The 21,109-nt window shown below is 39.5% G+C and overlaps 2 protein-coding genes across 12 annotated transcripts; one reads left to right on the top strand and one right to left on the bottom strand.

Annotated features, from left to right (window-relative positions):
• Positions 1-5,499: 5,499 nt before the first annotated feature.
• Positions 5,500-18,019, top strand: LOC9272594 (guanine nucleotide-binding protein alpha-1 subunit). Of its 11 annotated transcripts, none has more exons than XR_010741651.1 (11): positions 5,500-5,621; positions 6,126-6,298; positions 6,414-6,469; positions 6,720-6,757; positions 6,839-6,928; positions 7,077-7,154; positions 7,744-7,816; positions 7,900-8,001; positions 8,590-9,381; positions 17,141-17,356; positions 17,540-18,019. XR_010741651.1 is itself a non-coding variant. In XM_066310976.1 (11 exons), exons 2-9 carry the CDS (start codon positions 6,206-6,208, stop codon positions 9,356-9,358), a joined length of 627 nt encoding a protein of 208 aa, XP_066167073.1. In that variant the 5' UTR covers positions 5,500-5,621; positions 6,126-6,205; the 3' UTR covers positions 9,359-9,381; positions 17,141-17,356; positions 17,540-18,019. The 11 variants fall into 11 exon arrangements, 6 of the variants coding, with proteins under 6 accessions (XP_066167073.1, XP_066167074.1, XP_066167076.1 ...); XR_003242449.2 differs by having other exon boundaries at positions 7,731-7,816; XR_003242445.2 differs by having other exon boundaries at positions 6,397-6,469; positions 7,731-7,816.
• Positions 18,020-18,081: 62 nt separating this feature from the next.
• LOC4338466 (protein neprosin) lies at positions 18,082-21,109 on the bottom strand. The gene is made up of 6 exons (XM_066310975.1): positions 20,925-21,109; positions 20,760-20,846; positions 20,243-20,425; positions 19,309-19,506; positions 19,024-19,170; positions 18,082-18,543 (listed from the first exon to the last, which is right to left on the bottom strand). Exons 1-6 carry the CDS (start codon positions 21,066-21,068, stop codon positions 18,172-18,174), a joined length of 1,131 nt encoding a protein of 376 aa, XP_066167072.1. The 5' UTR covers positions 21,069-21,109; the 3' UTR covers positions 18,082-18,171.

The following is a 21,109-nucleotide window of genomic DNA, read 5'->3' as shown; positions in this document are numbered from 1 at the left end:
ATTTTAGATCGCACTTTTCTCCTCAAGCTATTCTCTCTACAGAAGGCACACTTAACCCCAATTAAAAAACACCATCTCGCCTTATCTCTCCTCTACATGGTGTTAGGGTTCACAATTCCAGTGGAACCCGGTTTGGATTCGATGAAACCCGAGCTTTCCGGACCGTATCGAAAACACAAACCACTCATTTTTCGGTCAAGTTAAAAAAAACAAGCTAAACTTTAAATTTTTGACAAAATTTATTATCTGGATTCTATTAGTCTTTGTCGGTTTAACAACGAATTCCACGAAATCCAATTGTACCACTCATGAGCGGGTTTTGATCCGATATCGGAATTGTGAACCCACCGTCTTGTCCCACGTAGCTCTTCGAGGCCAAATGCCTATTTGAAACGGTGGAACGAAAACATGGTTTTATCAAATTTCATGATTTATAGTTTTAAATAAATATAGTAGTACGTTCATGTATTACAACGGATATATATATGCCATTGGAAATGGCCTAGATGTGGATCTAGTATCGGGACGACTCAAATCAAGCGTTCAATTTTTTTTACGTTGTTTTTACTGCTACTAGAGGAATGTTTCACCACTATACTAAAAATGTTTCAACCTATTAAAATGCTAAAACAAATTCGAATCAATTTTGTTCACATTGATGAAACATCGAAATTCAATTGCTGAAACATCAACATATCTGTATGCATTAAGGACCAAGTTATGAAACACTATCTATAATCCTACTGCAACATGTCAAATCCAACGCAAAGAAACAAAAAATAAACCAGCTAAAACATAAAAAAAAAATCTCAACACACCCATTCTCGTACTCATCTCCTGCACACTCCCGACGGTGAGGCGCCAGCGTCTACACAGACCTCCTTGAGTGCAAGATGAAAAGGGTCGCCACCATCTGGTCCATCAGCTTGACACGAAGGTCGCCTCATGCTGCTGCCTCACACAACGTCTTCCTCAATGCTGGCCACCACGCTGCCATTGCATGTTGTCTTAGTGCCGGACCTCACTCTCCTTGGAGCTTGCAGCATATGCTTGGGGAAGAGAGAGAGAGAGAGAGAGAGAGTGTGTTGAGTGGAACAAGTGGATGAGAATGATAGATGATGGATGAGGGAGATGAGGCTGGCTGGAGTGCATGAAGAGATAAGGCCTCTCACAGTGCGGTGAGCTGGACCGGTGCTACACGGTGCCAGCTCGGATTGAAGCATACGTGGCATAAGGAATCGCACCCTAGCAGAGCTCCTCGCCCCCAAGCAGAGCCGCGCGAAACCTTGCCAAAACGAGGGCGCGATAAGGAGAGGAAGACGCGAGGCGCGCACGCTGTGGGGTGCGGTTCTTGGCCGCGCCGTGCCCTCGCGCCGCATCGAGTGGAGAAAACCCTGATTCGCCCACGATTCTTCCCGCCACCGAAACACCCCAAGCAAGAACGCAGAAAAAAGAACTTGATCTATCCCAAGAACACAAGAGGAATCACCAAGAAGCAAAAGAAACAAAGAAATCTCGATCCGTCCCAAGAACACAAGAGAAATCCAGGGCCCAGATCTCATATTAACCAATGAACAACACATCCCACATGCACAAAAAAAACAATCAATAATCTCGCCGCCGCGCGCCCGTTTCCTCCTCGCCGGGGCTTCCCGTCGGCGTCGCGCCGTCCGCTCCCGCCCCCCTCCCCGCGGCCACCACATCCGCTGCCACGACCCCCAAATCCAGCGGCGAATCCGCGGCCCCGCGCCGATGACCGCCAGCACAACTCGGATCCGGACGAGCCAAGAACCGGCGGCCGCCCGGGCACCGGCGAGCCGCCGCCAAGATCAAGGGAGAGGAGGTGCTGATGAGCCTCCGAAAGACCACTGAAGTTGCCGCTGACGACCGCCGCAACTCCGAAAGATCACGCCGCCGACTGCTGCTTGGGAGAAGATGAGAAGGAGGTGGCGCGGCGGCGTGGGAGGCAAGGAGGCGCGGCGGCGTGGGAGAGGAGAAGGAGGCGCGGCGGCGTGAGAGAGGAATAAGGCAGAATAGTTTGAATGGTATGAAAGGAGTGTCTGAAAATTTGGTTATTTAAAAGAAGTGTATGAAAATTTGGTTTGAAAGATATCAAAGTGGCAACTAAAGGAATAAGGCAGAATAGTTTGAATGGTATAACAATATATTTTTGGTAGGTGTGGTACTAGCGCCACAAATCAGGAACCAGTCTACCTCTTATTAACCTAACCTTCAGGTTAATTGGATTATGCTATTATAATTTTTGTGATTTGGAAATATACCAATAATATTCAACTATTTAGACTTATGCCATTACAATTTAATAGTTATTTGATTTATACCATTACATACCCATTGTATTTTTTAAGATTTTTAGACCAAATTGTCCTTATCTTCTTTCTCCATCCCTCTTTCCTGTTCATTTTCTCCCCATTAGATCTGACAGAGCTTATGCATATGTGATAAGTGATAATGTGAATCGAATGCGAGCATGCTCTTGCCGGTCGTTGGCTAACATTCGTTGGAGGGATGGATGGCGGCACGGCGCGAGGTCAGCTTGGTCCTTCTCCTCACAACACCTGCACACTGCGTGGGTTGAGCTCCCCTCTCCTCTACCCAACAGCAAGCCATCACCACAGGAATGGATTCATTGGAGCCCCAACCAGCAGCAGCAACTGAAATGGAACGATTCCCTGATCCCACCAAGAAATCAAACCAAAACCATTCCCCAACAAAAAAAATTCTCCAAAATAGAACAGACTCATGCTAGTGACCACCATCATTACAACGGCTATTAGGCATAATCAAGCAAGTGAGCGAACCAAACAAGAGGCAACCAAATGCCCACCAACACTAGAAGCAGCAGTGCTTTGGCGACAACCACTACCGTGAAGAAAAATGGTAATTTAGTTCAAAAAAATATTTTTAGTGTAGTGAAGGGATGAGTAGTGGCATGTTTCAAATACATGCTAAATTGTAATGGTATGACACCAAATAGTTGAATAGTCGTTTCAAAACCATGAAATTTGTAATGTCATGTATCCAATTAACCCTGATTCTTAGCATCTTCGACCCTGGTTCACCTCCAAAATGAACTGGCGCACGATTTTATAAATGGGAGTTCGATAAAATAATCTATTTATAAATAATAAATTATCTCATTATTATATAAAGAAACGTAAAAAATTCAACACTTCATAAAAAATCGGACTAGAAACAAAATAAATCATATTTTTATCTCTAGATTCCATTGAATGCATAGGCACGTAACTACTAAATAGTGAAAGTCACAACTCACTTGAACAATTTATATATAATGCACTATAATCATTGGATTCATAACAAGTGTCAATATCTAATTTATCCATAAAACTATATATATTTATATGACTATATATTGTTCAATATTATTAATCTATAGCATTCTAGATTATGTTTAGCAAAAAATATCTTTTTTAGTTCTTAAAACTAGTCAAGTAACTTCAGTGTTGTGTAAGACGGAATATGGTTGTCGGACGGAAAAGGTAGCGTTCACCGATTAATCGGAATACGGACAATTAATTGGAATTATACGGAAATTTAACATTCATGAATATATGTACAAATTTTATAACATTATATACGATTTAGATGTGTACAACTATATAAATCAAATATGTTCATGTTGTTTTTTTAATTAAATAGATAAGTAAAATATTAACTCTTTTAACACAAGATTTATATATCACATGGTGGTAGAATTGGTTGCATTAAATAAGTAAAACATAAAAATATATGTTACAAAACAAAAAAAATCTAAATTAAGTAAAAAAACTACGCTAAATTATCATCAAATACAATATACAAACGATTATTTGGATGATTAAATGGAAAAGGACCAACTAATCGTTAAAAACAAAGTTTTAACATTCATGAACGATAAATGTACACCGTATCACGTTAACGAACTGTTATACTACCGTTAACGTATATACGGCCAATTAATCGATCGGTACGACCGTTTTCCACGATACTGAGTACCTTATATAAATACAACAAAAATAATAATAATTATTTACTCATGTAAAAACAAAGATAATATATATTACGGAGGACACACATGAGCTAGCTACTAGTATTCATGTGCAAGTAATAGTGCTGATTTTAGCAATATTATTATCGAAAATAATGAAGGACGAGAAAACAAGAAGATGGAACAAAGGAAGAATATAATGTTAAAGTTTTAGTTTCACACCGTATTACGACAAAGAACAAATTTAATAATATTAGTATATTATCGATTAATATGAGTATAACCCATACCATAGATGTGGACAACGTTTTCTCTCGTGTGTTTGAGCTAGTGATTAACTTTTCCTTTTTCTTACCTTCTATTGAAGTTCTCCTAACATGTTTAGGTAAGAAATGTTTTAGTTTCTTTTTTGAGAAAATCCATTATGTGCCATTGACTTTGTCCCCAATATATGTAAAATATTAGTCCAAATAATATATTAAAAAATTGAAAAACAATATGAAAGATTTAGGGGAAATACCAACATAGTTATATATATATACTAATAGATAGTCATCATATATCATGTAGTGAGAGAAAGAGACCATAATGGAATCCTTTATTATTGAGCAAAATTCATGGTATTATATTTTTATCTTTTTTGAGTTGAATATATCTAACCATAATTAATTAACAATTAACCTGTGTTAGTAGAAGTCTGTATCGTCATGCGTCAACATATCATGATATTATTAGTAATGGCTAAGTAGATCGACCCAACCATAAAAGTGCAGAGACAATGATAAAACTGTAGTGGGCTTAGCATAGCACGAGACTATCATCTAATGGACAACTCATCTTTTAATTGTGCTAGAGGAAAACAATTAGATTACAGTTTGTTCTATGTAATCTTTAACCATTCTTTTCATTTACACAAGAGCTAAATTTACATTTCAATTTTCAATTTGGACCACTCCATTATATCCATCTCCAAGTCTGGTGACTCCAGTCACTCCACCACAGCTCTATCTCCAAGTCCAGTGGCTCTACGACAACTCCACACACTAACTCTCTCTCCTTGTTGCTCCGATAAAAAAGGGAGCCCAAATCTAGTGTCTCTGCTCTCTGTCGGGTTGGTTCCTGCCTCTCGAGTCTCAGCAAGTGTGTCACCTCTGGTCCCAACGACAACCATTACAATACCGTGCATGATGATAGCGGAGGAGAAAAGACATGTTGATGCCTAAAGGGTGCGGCTACACATGCGAAGGCAGAGAAGAGGAACGATAGTGGCTTATGGAGAAAGAACGGTGATGGCAGTGCATGGAGCAATAACTAATAGTTGCCGGTGGTCTAAAAAATTTACTATCAACATAATATGTAATCGAGTTTATTATAAATTTTTAAGTACCGCTGACATGTGGATCATCCATCATCATAAAGAATGGGTAACATAGGAAATTTGAGAGAAGTTGGACTGCTAAGTGTCCTCCCTCCCCTTCCCTTCTCCTAAAAGAAAATCTCCTGTCTCAGTCTCCTCCGCTCCTTGCGCCATTTCGCAGCTTGAACAGGGGAGGGGCGCGGGCGCCGAGCTCCATCTGGCGAGCAGGGTAGGGGAGGGGAAGGGATCCTGGTGTGCATCTACATCCTCATTCTGATTCATCTCTCTCCCGACCTATTTTTGTCTTGAATCTGTGCTTGCGTTAACCCTAGCTTCCTCCTCTAGATCTGGAAGAAGCTCCTCTCTTAATTTCAGAGTCTTAACCTTAATGCGAGTAGCAGTTTGTTTGTTCCCCCCCAAAAGTTTGGGGGTTTAACTGAACCCCAATGTCCCAAGTTGGATCCGCCCCTGACGTACAATTGTTTGCTAATTTGAAATAGGCATGTATGCTTATAATTATTCCGCATAATCAAAACTTGTGAATTTTAGGAGAAAAAAAAAGGGGCAAATGAATCCTGTATTTCACTGGTCAGAAATGGTTACTAATGTTTTTCCTTGATATAATGTTTCTGGATATGTATCCATGCTTAACAATGTGGGTCAGCAATATTGAACTATGCAAACCATTACTCTGTACAATCTTTTCTTTTCAAATGCTGGCCACATTGCGCTCGAGCTTACTGCTCATGTGTGCAGCTCATGGACCCTGAGATCTAGACGTCAACGTGCTTCCTGGAAAGAGAGAGGCTCAGGCATGAGAGCATACCTCTAAAATAATGTCCGTGCTTACCTATGTGCTTGATAACATAGGCTCATCCTGTAGCAGATCTCATTCTTTAAGTGAGGCTGAAACAGCCGAAAATGCAAAAGTAAGTTGGCACTCAGGCTTACTGAACAAGTAAATGCTAACTCAATTCTTGATTTGAGAGTTGCCACATTTGATTTCTTCTAATTCAGCTGGTAACAGTCTGCAGACATTGACAGGTGAATTTTGCAAGAGACAAAAGCAGAGCAACACATCCACAAGCTCTTACTTCTTGGTATTGCTAACTTTCCCAAATTTTAGTGGTCATTTTCCTTGTCACAATTATCTGCGCTACCTTTAGTATCTATTGGTTCAGAAATTAATTGTTTCTGTTGTTCCTATTTACCTCTATAAAAAAAACCTTTCTCATGTTATTTCCAAAAAAAAAAGAAGATAAATAAATGTATCCTAGAAATTTTTAGTTTTAACTTGTTCTCAATTTGGATCCATCCTTCTTTCTCTCTCTCAATTGCTTCTGTTTTAAGGTGCGGGAGAATCAGGGAAGTCTACGATATTTAAACAGGTGATGAATGCTATATTCCATGGAGAATCATAATCCGTACGCCACTAGTTAGTCTGATGTATTCTTACTGTTCACCTGCAGATTAAGCTCCTTTTCCAAACTGGCTTTGATGAGGCAGAACTTAGGAGCTACACATCAGTTATCCATGCAAACGTCTATCAGACAATTAAAGTATGCAATACTGGAAAGGGTGTGTCTTTTTTTTCTTATTGCAAAGTGGGGATTATGTAGGAGATTCGACTAGGGATTTGTATTCTGTTCATAAGGAAATGCGTTCATACTTTTCCTTTTTGTCGAGTAATGTGTTAAATGTTAACAGATACTATATGAAGGAGCAAAAGAACTCTCACAAGTGGAATCAGATTCCTCAAAGTATGTTATATCCCCAGATAACCAGGTTTGTGCTTACTCTTTACTCAACAGTTAAAGCTAAATCTGTGCATATGAACATGTCTTGTTAAATCTGGGAATACAAACATTTTGATTTGCAACATTTCTGTTGTAGTCAAGCTGCTCGGCTCTATGTTTTAACCTGTTAAGACCTTGTAGACTGTGCTCGGCTCTATTGTAGTCTTATGTTTTACACGGTCATTCTATAATGAAAACTTGAAAAAGATATCTATTGAACCGTACAATGTACTGAACAAAGTAGAAAAGAACAATGAGATTTTGTAACATTTATTCTTCCTTGTTTATTTGATTGCTTCAGACAATTGTTGATATGCTAAAAATAACTTGGTATCAAATGTGGGTGTTATAAGATTCAATTTTTTTCTCAACCAGGTTAAAAAAACTATACCTTTGTGCATTTACCTTGTTCCGTTGCTTTGGAACTTTTAAGGAAAACTGACTTTTCTTAGACATTGAAAGACAAATATCACCAGTTTCACACTGTACACCTTACCAACCAATTTTGTTTCTAAGATGTCATTTACTTTGTCATATCATCACGAAATTGGAGAAAAACTATCAGATATTGATGGCAGGTTGGATTATCCACTGCTGAACAAAGAACTTGTACTCGATGTAAAAAGGTTATGGCAAGACCCAGCCATTCAGGTGAAAACAAATAGCCATTCAAATCTTTTGAAGTTATATAGTTTTCCTGGCCAGGTGTGCTGAAGCAATGCTCTATATTGTAGGAAACTTACTTACGTGGAAGTATTCTGCAACTTCCTGATTGTGCACAATACTTCATGGAAAATTTGGATCGATTAGCTGAAGCAGATTATGTGCCAACAAAGGTGTGCTGTCCATGTTCATAGACAATTATTTACATATTCTCAGATATATGTGCTGACACCATTTCATGTTGATTTTTAGTCTACTTAGTCTGAGGTTGTCAACTGGTTAACTATGTGTACTGAGTCAGGGGTTGCCAAATAGTTTTAAAAGATGGGCATATGCTTATCCTTATCTTTTTAAATAATATTAGGGGCTAAAATTCAATATTAGGGAGGAGAAACTATTATTCTACCATTATTACGCAGTCTACATTACTAAGGTAAAAAATGTCCCTGTGAAACATATGGTTTAAAATTGCTGTGAATAAAACTCTAGCATATTAATCTTATGACCCTAGCATATATATTTTTGTTCAGTTCCTTCAATAAGTTGCAAAACACAAATATTATCATTGTACCGTCCTCTTTTGCAACCATTTCCCGTCATTTCTTAAGCATAGGGAATTGCTTGTCAGTTGTTCAAGTCCACACTGCATCAAAATTCCAATTAACTTTGTGGTCCAAAGCTTAGTCTCCCGGAGTTTGTGATCATGCAACATTTCTTCGGACGATTCACTGCTCATACTGTTGTTTTCCTTGATATGGCAGTTGGAGGGGCCTTTATCCATAGAACCATCGAGGAAGGAAGGGGAATTTTGGTGAGAATATCCGTCAATTAAACAACTGAACCACCTTATGAAAACTCAATAACCAAAACACCCTTAGCTCCACCAAGAGATAGCCAATTCCCCTCCCAAGCCGATACCGCCAAAATCCTTATTTGATGAACCATTTGAGCCGATCCCAACAGACTTCATGATTTTACAAAAAAACACACCTCCTCTCCTTTATGAACCCATCAAATATATACTATGTTTTTCCCAAGTATGTAAATGCTCAGTTGTTGCCCATTGAATGGAGTGTACATCAATTAGTGAAGATCGTGCCTCAAGACCACGACTCTGATGAATTATGGAGTGCAATACGTGGTGATGATTGTGTCGAGTATGGATATGTTCACCCAGAGTGCCGTAGACAATGACCTAAAGTTGATAGTGTTTACTCTATGGAAGTTCTCAGGACACCAGATTTGACACTGTAACATGGATTTTTCGACAACAAATGTGAATGATTTATCCTCGAAGTGTAGAAATATCCATGCTATCAGAAATAACTTCAAGTGCAAGTAATATTTGTGCCAATATTTATGAGAGCTTTAACCATTCTATACCATTATGCCATGGCAACATTAAGGCTCCATCTCCAGGTTAAGCTATTGCATTGTTGCTAGGAATTATCAGCAAACAAATTAAGTGATGGAGGGAGCTCCATCTCCAGATTGGCTACAAGAGGAAATGCTCCGAGGTCAAGCTATTGATCCAAAACAAGCACTTCCGGCAGGTAACCCGATGTTTTTGTTTATTTCCATTATCGCATTTGAACTTACTTTCATCGTATATTTCATCTTCCAAATAAAATAAAGAGGTATTTTCAATCATGTAATGGAATCAAATAAAAGAAGATTATGTTTGGCCCCGGTCGGCCAGATAACCCGTTGGTCGGTGCCCCTGTATGTTGTAACATTTGTCACATATTTACAGAGTCAAATCAAGGGATTAACCAGCCTGGCCCATCATTGCACAGCCTAGACAACCATGTCATAGCTTGGCTGAGCTTGTCGTGATTTGGCCAATCGTGCCGTTGCTCGATCGGACAATGACTAGATTGACCAATCACCAAGTTGGCCTGCTAACCATATCCTTGCCCGATTGACCGTGTCTTAGGTCAGCAAGGCCGTTGGACCTCCCCACTAGTTCGACCAGCCACTCCAAGCCCGACCGACCTTACCCATCAGCTAGCCGACTTGACCGTTGGCCTACTAATGTTGCCTTTGTCTGGCTAGCTGTGTATAGAGCATCCTATGGATTGTCCAACCTCATCAAAGCTCGATCGTCCATGCCATGGATTGGCTGACCTTGTTGGTGCCCAGAAAGTCATGTCTTAACCTAGCAAGCCATGCCAAGGCCTAGCAGCCCTTATCAGAGATTGGCAACCCTTGCTAGATACTTGGCAATATCTACCTAGGTCCAATCATCCTGGTCATTGTTTGTCAATCATGTCTAAGCCCGAGTAGATTTGTAAGGCTCAAACAACCCTACAAACGTCCAGCTGGTCTTACTGCAACTCGATTGACTGCCAAGTTGCGGCTAGCTTAGTTAAGGCCTAGCCGAGCTTGCCAAGCCTTACCAGATACATGGCTTGGTTGGCGTAATATATAAAATCATTGAAAGTACACTGAGGACCGTAGAACTCGCCGGGGGCAGGGGTGAATAGGAGGAAATTATACCTTACCAAACAATCCGGTGCCATTGTGGACAGTCCGACAATGCACAATGTTAGACAATCCGATAGCTAGGGATAATGAGCCCTATATAGAGAATATGTAACTTATGGTGAGGTATAGCACTTTGTACACTAGTTTTAAATTAGAACTAGGAGTAGATCAACAAAATATAAGCCTGCTACAACAGATTACCAAATAGCTTAACAGGAAAGTGATAAGTGCAAAGTAAAGAGAGAAAAAGGAGGCACCGATTTGTTCAGCGATGTTTGGATCCAACCGATCCGTGTCTATTGAGGGGCTCTAAAAAGTCGAGTCTCTTTCAACCCTCTTTATCTTCCATGCTACCACCTCTGATGATTCGTTGGTCTCTTCAAGCAACCACCAAGGGCAAGCTTGTGCTCCAAGCGACCTACTCGGTCCCAAGCTTGGATGCCACCCAACTTCCCTCCAATGAATCTTGCTCTACCAAGCATCCACCAGTATGTAGCACTACTTCCACTATGACTTCTTTCCTTGCGGAGGCAAGGTATCAACCTTCACAAACATCTCCATGGCACATCACACTCCACTTGGTTGGTCTTGGGTTTCTCCTTCTCCTTCTCTTAATTACAACCTCAAGTTCTCCAACTTGAAGCACACAAACTCCACATCACTCTCAATTCCACACTCTAGCTACACTTGAACACACTTGAGATGGTGGGAGATCTTCATGCGGCAGTCTTGATCTTCTTCCTTCCAAGCCTTGCCTCACACGCTTCTTCGACAACGAAGATTTATCCTCAGCAACTTGTGACTTCTTATGACCTCGACCGGTTTGTTGGTGTTGCATAGAGCACTTTCTCCTTCACCACTTCATCGAGTCCTCCAGCGCTAAGCCTCCACTTGCCCTTTTCCTCTACATGGTCTATCGCGTAGCCAAGTCTTGCCAACCCTACATTGCATTTTGCACCTTCAGTCATTTGTAGCCTTGTATGACAATGAACCTCACATACGAAGTAGATTAATTAAGACATCAATCTACCAAGTGATATGGTATTGTTTTCTATAGAATAATATTTTCTCGTAGCATGTGCTTGTGTCATAGGTCAGTTTGATCGATAGGCTATTGCATGGGGACACGAGACATGTCTCATGCACGTATGTGTGTGTATCGGTTGGTCAATACCAATCCTAATCGGACATGTGGAACGAAGCATGTGTAGATTGACTTTGTCAGCAAGTCAGATTTTCCACTCCTCGGGTGTGTGTCGTGCTCGAGACCAAAAGGTCACAGGAGGTTGCACGAACAGGCAGAGGCCAGCGTTCTGGCGTTCCCTACTAAACTAATGGTGTAACACCCCGGAAAACCACATAAGCCTGGGATGCCACTAAACAACCATACAAAAGTGCCAAAACAAGCAAATTTCGGCAACAACTACCTTAGACAAGAAAACATCACGAAAGCATCAACATATAGATTAAGTTTATGATACATCAACTGACTGACATATAGGGATAGCCTTTGAAAAGTAGTTAACCAATGGTCAACAACTCTAGTATTTAATTAGCTCATTATGTCTAAACACAAGAAATCTTATCAGCATAATACAATACTCATGACTAAGTGAGATCATGTTGTGTGACTGTGTATCTAATCCCATCCCTTCATGCAAACATGTCACAGCGAGTACCTGAAAAGACTATAAGGGGGTGAGAATAAATCTCAGCAAGCAAACGGCTTTAACAAGCTATTTAAACCACATGTTTATTATATACTAATTAAATACCAAGTTATGATTCACATAAAGAAAGTTCAATATCCAAGGACTAAAACATCATAGCGTCACCAATCAAATCCATATAGTCACAAATCCCAGAGAAGAAAACACTTCTCAAAGATATTTTCGATCGATAATTCTCATAACATCCTGCAATATGTGCATATGCAATGCAATGATATGTACTCCTGCTTTCACACCCAACAGGGTGAATAAGTGCATATGCAATGCATTGATATGTACTCCTGCCTTCACACCCAACTAGGTGTGAAGCTACATCGTATTACAGCAATATACGATGCTGTACCGGTACGGTCGCAACCATAGGTTCACGACATGACTTCAAATGCAATGCAAGTGATGCAAATGCAGTATGAATTCCAGAGTATAACATCGGAACCACATTCCTTCGATGGAGATCAGTATAAGGTTATTATAACCAAGAGCATAAAGTATATCCATAAACAGTGTAAAATCAATAAGTATGATTTAGATAGGTAAATCCTCGGTGTAACATATAATAATCTTGGTTGATGATATATAATTTCAACGTGGAGGTTGTTGGTATTTAATACGGTTACGGATAAAATCCGCAAGCGCACGGATATACAGATGTAGCACTTCCCCTACGGATTATTCCAAGGGTATCGAATCCAAGGGAACGTGTGTGGTCAGATCTTCCTCCGGTTCATCCAAGGACACCAAGCAAATGATAGGCCGGGATAGAGAGGATTCACTAGTGAGAAACAGTGTCTAGGGAAAGTTTAACTTTAATCCTAACGCAATACTTCAGGCACTGGCAACCCGCTGTTCCTAGATGTCGCTCTACTACGTACCTGGACAGGGAGGACTTAAGTGATCTCGAGGGCTGTCACCACCTCTACACCTACCTCAAACGTACTATGGGATACACAACAATTACTGGATAACAATTACCTAAACACCATGTCTAAGAAATTAATATCTACTTTAGTGTTTATAACTCACCAAAGCAATCACTATATTTTAGTTGATTATAGTGAAAAATAATCCCGTATGCTATTTAGGAACTAACCAAGAGATAATTCTCACAAGATAAATCTAAATTACTCAAGAAGAATATTATATTGAATTCAGAGTAATAAACAGAATAAAAGAAATAGGAGAAGATTACCGACAACTCCGGAATTCTTCCGACCTACTTTCTTCCTATTCTAGTATACAATATAGTACAATAGAGCCTCTTATAATTTAGCTCAAGCTTGGAAGTGTGTGTTGAAGTGAGTGAGATGATGTCCTTATATAGGGGTAGGTATGACGGTTGGCGAAGGGGAAATGTCCGAAGTGCCCTCCAACCGTCATCAGGGATGCATCTGGGACGTCCACGCCAAACCCCACATGCAACGGTGGAAGTGGTGGTTCGGCCGAACCAGGGGGTTCGGCCGAACCTGGGCTAGGCCCTCCTGGCCTGGCCTTCGGTTGGTGGACTCCCTGGACCTTCCTCTATCCATTTCTCGGAGTTTTGGATTGATTTACCGATGTTTCAACGAAGTTCTCAACCCCTCCTTGTATGGATACATAATTCTCCTCACTTTAGTCTGATTTTCCTCCCAACTTCAGGGTTTATCATCTGCATACAAATATACACCAACACTGATGGAATATGTGAGATTAAGCACCTATTTCTATGTTGGATGTTTTATTATATCGACTTTATGCAGATGCTGGCGGTATAGAATCGGCATTTAACAGCCGCCAACAGAGGTAGAATCAAATAACAACTCAAAGCTGTAGCAAACCACCGCTACGTTTACTTGCCTTCACCGATGGCGAGATGAACTCTAGTTGCATTCCAAAGTGGCATCACCTGAATAAACACCGACTCAGCCTCAAACTACACACATATAATCATTCAAGAATCACACATTCACTTTCTACGCTGGGAACCCACCCCAAACAACATAAAGAAAATTACCGATAATCTTCCTATAAAAGCAACATATATTAACAACTCGATACCTCCAATTCTACATCACATAAAATAGCAAAATATATCATTTCTGACATCTACAGAACAAGAGTTACAACTTTTATTTAGATAACAAAACTGAATTCTTCCATTTAGCGGGCCTAAAACATGGCACAAAACAGAGAAGTGCATCTGCCCAGAAAACTGTGCAGCAACCATTCAAAAGAGCACTGACAACAAACTACAAGATAAAAGCTAACAATTTTTATGTATGAGGTAGATCACAACATATGCTACAACTTCTGTAAATACAAGATTCTCGGATTCCATCATTAAGATCCTCTAAAATCCCTCTGAACCTCGACTACAGATAAATGCATCGACATTCAGACAGCCAACTTCAGAAATTGATACCTCCTAAACCACTTGATATAAAATCATTCCATTTGGTCAGAAGATAGATATACACGTTATCTACAACTTTTGTATAGAGACTTTTTGCAGGAAATCCCATTATGTTGGCCGAAAAGGCATCCAAAACAGAACTGCGCAGGGGGCATATCAGCAAAAACCTGGCTGAGGAATAAATCGGTGGATCCCAAACTTACTCGCTTCCAACACTTGATCTAAACCCTAATAGAAAACCAAAACAGGGGAAAAAGATCATGTATTGGTACCTAGGCCTCCATGGGCAGCGGTAATCAAACCCCTCATTTCCATCTTCACATTGATTCCCTCCGCTTCCTTCTTTCCCTTTGTTCTCCTTCCCTTCTTCTTCTTCCAAGGTCTGCAATAGGGAAGGCATGGGGAAGGTCGACCAGAGGGGGAGGTGGGCGCCCCCAGGGTACCAAATGATGGCTAGGGGGAGGTGGGGGGGGGACCTCCTAGGGTTTTGGGGATGTGGAGGGGGCAGCTGGGCCTTGGGCTGGCCGAAAGCTCGCCCAGCTAGCATATAACTATTGTTTTTCTTCTAATTTCAAACACCAAAACCTTAGGGACTTCCAATATATCCTCTACGATATTCTATTTTTTCTAGGGCATTACAAATGGACAGCTATACACACTAGGCAAGCGATGGTTGAACCAATGGAGTAGTTGGATTGTGCCGAGGCCTCATGCATGGTTGACACGGTTCCTAAGTTAGTGGAACTGTTGTTCCTCTGAGGCGGTGATATCAGTTATGAAGTGGTCAACCCAAGTCAAAGCCTCCTGTGGCGACATCCTGAAGCTTTGTCAATCCAAAGTTGTCGAAATATCCCTCATCGGAAAATCCGTCTCTTGAAGCCATCTCTCAACGAATCCTCTGAATACCGGTGCTCCCCTACCTAGCATGCCATTGTTGATGGGTTATACCCTAATCCCAAGATCCGTGCCTATATGGTATGTTTTGAGGGTGTAGGGATCAGCTGATATGAGGATGCAAAAAAACTTATAAATAGAGCAAAGGGGACATAGATTTTTATACAGATTTGGTCACCCTTGTGACGAGTAGTAATATCCGTAATCCTGTTGGCCGCAGGCCAATGTTGCCATGATATATCAATCTCTCATGACTACAACGCGTGAGGAAAACCTAATATAGTCTGGCAGTCTATCGGCATAGCGCACGGGTATAGTGGTCAATGGCTAGCTGTTGTCGACTTCCTTGGAAATCGACTCAATGGGATTGGAAGTGGCTCGTATTGTTTTGTATATCTCTTGGCTTGTTGGCTTCTCTTAGGCTTCTCCCCTTCCCTCCTAAGGGTTTTGTTTTTATACCCTCGGATGGCCCCATGTTCAAGTAGAATTAGGAAGGCAAGTATGGATACAATCTGAGTAGTCCTGCCAAGCCTAAATAGGACTATGTTTTTCTTTCCTTATTTGGTACTCCTTCCTTGTCTAGTTAGGACTTTGTCTATATGCATGAGGCTTAGGATTTGGTCTATGCTGCCTAGTCGATTGTCTACATGCATGAGGCTTAGGATTTGGTCTATGCTTCCTAGCCGAGCTAAGCACACATGCATATGATATCCCATATTTAGGAAACTGACATATTCCTCCTTATTCATCATCTTCCTCATCGGACTAATCCCCTGCTTATATACTCAATGAGCACATTAGTCTCTTATTTTTTTTATCATCAATTAGCCAAAACCCACTAAGCGTCTAGGTGCTCTTTGAATTATGTCTCCAAGATTCACAATAGCCTAGCTCTCACGTAGCCTAGCTCCTATATGTAGTGGTCAATGTATGCATAACACTCCGTTTGTACTTTTATCCTTGTTCGTGTAAAATGTTCAACACAGGGTTCCATGTTTGGAGTGTCGAAGGTTTATAAGCTAACCACTATCAACCTAAACTAAAGCATCAACAACAATCATATCTGGGTCACATAGGTCTCAACTACATAGGGCCGCCCCTTGGGAGGCGCGACCAGAGCGCTTGCACAGGGCCCCCTAGGCCCAAAACTCCAACACTAGATATAAAGTTTAACAAGTAAATTGGTAACCCAATTAGTCCTGAAAATCTGCTATTTTTTTGTTCACATCGTTTTGCGTTCGATCGCATGTTCGTGCCGCTTTGGCCTTTGGGCTATGGCCTCGCCAATCACCAAGAGGAGTAAACGATGCCTCGTCTCTCTCCCCTTGCTCTCGTGCGGTCGTGCCGCTTGACGCTGTCGCTGCCTATGACTTGACTCCTGAGTCCCAGATGCCTGTCGGTACCACGCCCCTAACGTGATGCCACGACCGCTTGAATGCCTGAGCGGCTGACTGGCTGAGCTCCTGCTTCCTGTCTGCTAGGTGCTTGCCTGGTGTCTGGTGAACAAGTGCCACCCTAATTCCTACTTCCTGGTAATTTCTAATGTGGTAATCCCTAATTTTGGTGTATCGATTATTAAGTATTTAGATTCATCTACTATATACACAAAATCAATTTTTGTTCTTACATCCTGTATTTTAATTTTGAAGCATGTCTTCAATAAATCGGAATAGGAAATATGTCGCTTTTCAAGTGAATATTATGCAAAATTTTAGACCATTTTACATTGCTATGAAATATATTACAGAGAATAAATTATTGTCATATAATATCATTAATTAAGTTTTTATCATTCATTACGACTTTGCACAGGCCCCCCAAATTTGACGGGACAGCCCTGCAACTACACACATACTATAGGCTGCTAATGGGATAAGGAAACACGTTTGAGGTAACACGAAGGAAATCATCACTGAAACTAGGAAAAATAATCGGCAACCGATGGCAGGCCAAGCTTGATGCTCTAGAATAGAGGGAACACATTCTGTGCACAAAAGCTTCGCATGCACACAATTAACACACTTATGTGTAAGTCTTAATCTCAAATTCATTATATTTTGGCTCTAACAGAAAATTCTGATAGTTTTAAGAGTGTTAATCTATCATAATTTTATCTTTTATGCAGCCATTAGTGAGTAAGTATAGATTCTTTGTTTGTTGAACTTATCTTTGTCTGCTTTCTTTTTCTTATAATATTTCTATTCATTTCAGCTATGATATTTGAGAAGAAAATACAAAAGGTAAAGGCTGCCCTTTATACCCATACAGAGTTTAAAAGGATTGTTAAGAAATTTGAAGAGCTGTACATCCGGAGCAGCAGGCCTGACTGTGTAGACCACGTGTTCAAAATCTACAGAACAACGGCCCTAGACCAGAAACTTGTAAAGAAGACATTCAAGTTGATTGATGAGAGCATGAGATGCTCCAGGGAAGGAACTTGATTCAGAGCTGAGACTGGGTTGTTGTAAGTCACACAGGGAAGGTACGCAATTAGGATGACGAGAAGAACAGAGTTTCACATTGTCATAGCGTTATCTGCTGTAATTCTTTTACATGTCGACCATTGATTGATCATATTTTTGTTCTCTAATTAGCCGTTGTGTATATTTTCCCTGAATTAGATTCTCTACCTGTTGTCTATGTGCATTATCGTGATTTGTTAATTTGCATAGCAGACTTTTCATTACACAAGATTATCTTCACTATTTAGGAAAAAAATTTGAAGATATTATGACTAGAAGGTGGATGCACGGTGGTGTGAATTGTGATGGCACATATATAGCTATGAATCCCATTGTTTCACATACAAATACATATGTTATTATAGTTTGCAGAGTACACCATTAGCTGTAGCTACCTGGTCCACCATAGTAAACATGCATACCATTGGGATTATGTCCATAATATTCATAGGTATATTTCCTTCGATTAGTAGATCCTGGATCGGCTTTAACTGGGTTTGGAATAACACGCATGTTGTCGTCGTTCACGACCTGAATATCTCTAACAAAAGCTGCTTTGCCATACCCTTCAGAAGCAAAATGTCCACTGCCCATTTGTGGAGAGTCTTCTGAGGCTGTTGGACCCTGAACATATCCACCCCACAATGCTTTACTGGCCATTTCCTTCATGTAACTAAATTGAGAACTTGGCCAATATCCTATTGCTGTTTTCTCCTCACCATACACCAACCACCAATTTTCAGTCTTTGGGTCCTAAAATTCATCAAGATTAAATTGTCAAGTAAATGCTTCTTCAAAATCATCTAAAAAATGATTGTTCAAAAGACTGCAAGGGCAATATGCTATTGAATGCACAAGGCATGGTACTTATTTCCTTATTGTATTCTAGGGGTCTTAATAAACGTTTGTTGCTATAAGTCTATAACATCATTTCGTACAGTGAGGCATTCAAAGTGAAATGCTATTGTTGGAAGTCCATGGAATGCCTATTATGATTTAAGATATTGTTGTAATGGTGTGTGCTAACAGGTAATTTAAATCTAAGCAATGCACTGACACATCATATGTGAACATAGTATATAGATATGACATAATAAGCGAAATAAATTAATGTTTTATTAATTTTATATATCTTAGGTAACTCAATTAACATCATAGTGAACCACTTAAATTTTTTATTCTCATAAAGTAAATAATCAAGGCATATTAAACTGCATGTAGGACAGAGAATACCTTAAATATAAGAAACTTAATTGCGTATTGCGGTCCGTTATATACAGAAACTGGCTGTATTCTGCCTCCAAGAACAACAGAACTGCTAACTTGGACGAAACCAGGACACTTATGATTGTTGCAAGACTTGTTTTGTACTTCATCACGCTGTTACCAATTTTTTTTTCTAAAGTCAGTACCTAAGCAGTGGAAATGTAGCTCTATACTATCTCAGCAGTATAGAGACTAGAAAAAAAATATAGTGTAGAATCCAATGTATTTCTAGAAAAAATGTATACGTATTACCCATGAAATATGAAACCTAGCAAAGCTATCACCACTGAAGCTTGGTGAGACCCAAGAGCCAGCACCAATTACATCTGGGCCATTTTCAATTTGTATCCATGATCCACTAAGATCCCAATGATGCTTCACCATTGGTTCATAAATGTTTATTGTGGCCTGTGTTCCATATATGTCGTCAAAATATTTTATCCCTGCTACCTACAAGGAAAAAAATGAAAAGACTTTTGTGAATAATAATAACTTACATACATATGCAAAGTTTTACATCATATTAATACATAGAGGACTGTTGCCAGTCAGGATAAAGCTAATATAAATTCATTAGTGTTCTGTAGTATAACTTTGAAATACTTAGGGAATATAATAATTTAAAGTCGGTATTTTTGTTGAAAAACATTCACAAAGGAGTTGGTTTTTTTAAAGAGGATGTGAAACTGCAACAATATAATCTTACTAACAAATATTTCAAAGTAAGGCGCCATCCATTTCCTACTATTTGACAATTTTGATTGGGACTTGATATATTTGAAATTGTTTGAATGTGATGGCAGAAATTATATGTTTTTATCTACCATGTAATATACTCCTATTTCAATAACATACATATTTTTAATACCTATAATTTTATTTATAAATTAGAAGGAGTAAAATCAGTGCAAAGTAGGAGGGAGTATTTAGCTATTGTGTAACTGTTTTAGTCATTTAGTAACACATATTTCATCTAATGGTGTTGATTGCCTTCATTTATTAGCACTTAAAGATGGAGATTCACCTAACTCTTTTGTATAGTTGTTACATCAACCAATGGTAATATAGTGGTTTTGTGAGTCTATTGTGAGAGCTGGACATAAGAACAACTCCATACAAAAACAATATGTTATCACAATCAACTCATGAGAATTGAAACATCTAAAAATATTTTAAAAATTCTTACCTCTTGTTGTTGACTGGTGACAATTGCGTCAGTATTCTTAGTTGAAATATTTTCTTGTCTATTGTTGCATAGTATTGGGATGGTTCCTGTGGGGCATTCAGCAGTGGGTAGTTGTGCTTCTGAGATGGGATACATAAATGGATTTTCGACATCAATCCCCACCGGAAATGAGTTTGGTTTCAACTAAATGACAAGCAAAACATGGTCATTTTATAAACAATGAGTTTATATCTCACTATAAAGAAATTCTCTAAACATGATTAGGTTTCTACAACATTCTTTTATGATGGAGCAAATATACACATAAAAATAGTGCCAGGTCAAAGTGTTATAAACAAATAAATTAACGATATTATCAAAAAGAAGCCATATTAGTGAATATTATAGACCACTCACCCCCTCCCTCCCCCCCCCCCAAAAGAAACAAGAGGAAAGAATATTACATTCCAAAAAAAAAACTAAGTGGCAACACATTTAGACATGATGTTAAATCTTAGGAGGAAAAATGTTGGCTTACCTGAATTTTGTGGTCTTTTAACAATGGATGGTTAAAGGCTGGTTGCCTATTTATATCAATGCAATCATAGACATCACCATCTTCAGCCTAATTTGACGTTTCTTTTGCTTGTTAGGTAAAAAAAAGATGCTAAGTATACTTAAAAGGATCCATTTTTTCACATACCTGGATGATTTTATTAACCTCTTGATTTGTAAGATCTTGATTAGTACTTCTCCTTGGGTTTATATGTTGAATTTCTTCCCCCCTAATGATTAGAACAATACAAAATAGAAGAAGAGTGACGATAATCACTTGACTTTCTTTCATTTTGAAAATCTTGGAAGATTGGTATTGATACTTGGAAAAGA

This window comes from Oryza sativa, chromosome 5 (genome assembly GCF_034140825.1).
Source record: "Oryza sativa Japonica Group chromosome 5, ASM3414082v1".
Taxonomy (NCBI): Eukaryota; Viridiplantae; Streptophyta; class Magnoliopsida; order Poales; family Poaceae; genus Oryza; species Oryza sativa.
Note: the sequence above shows the minus strand (reverse complement) of the source record. Positions and strands in the feature narration are given on the sequence as shown.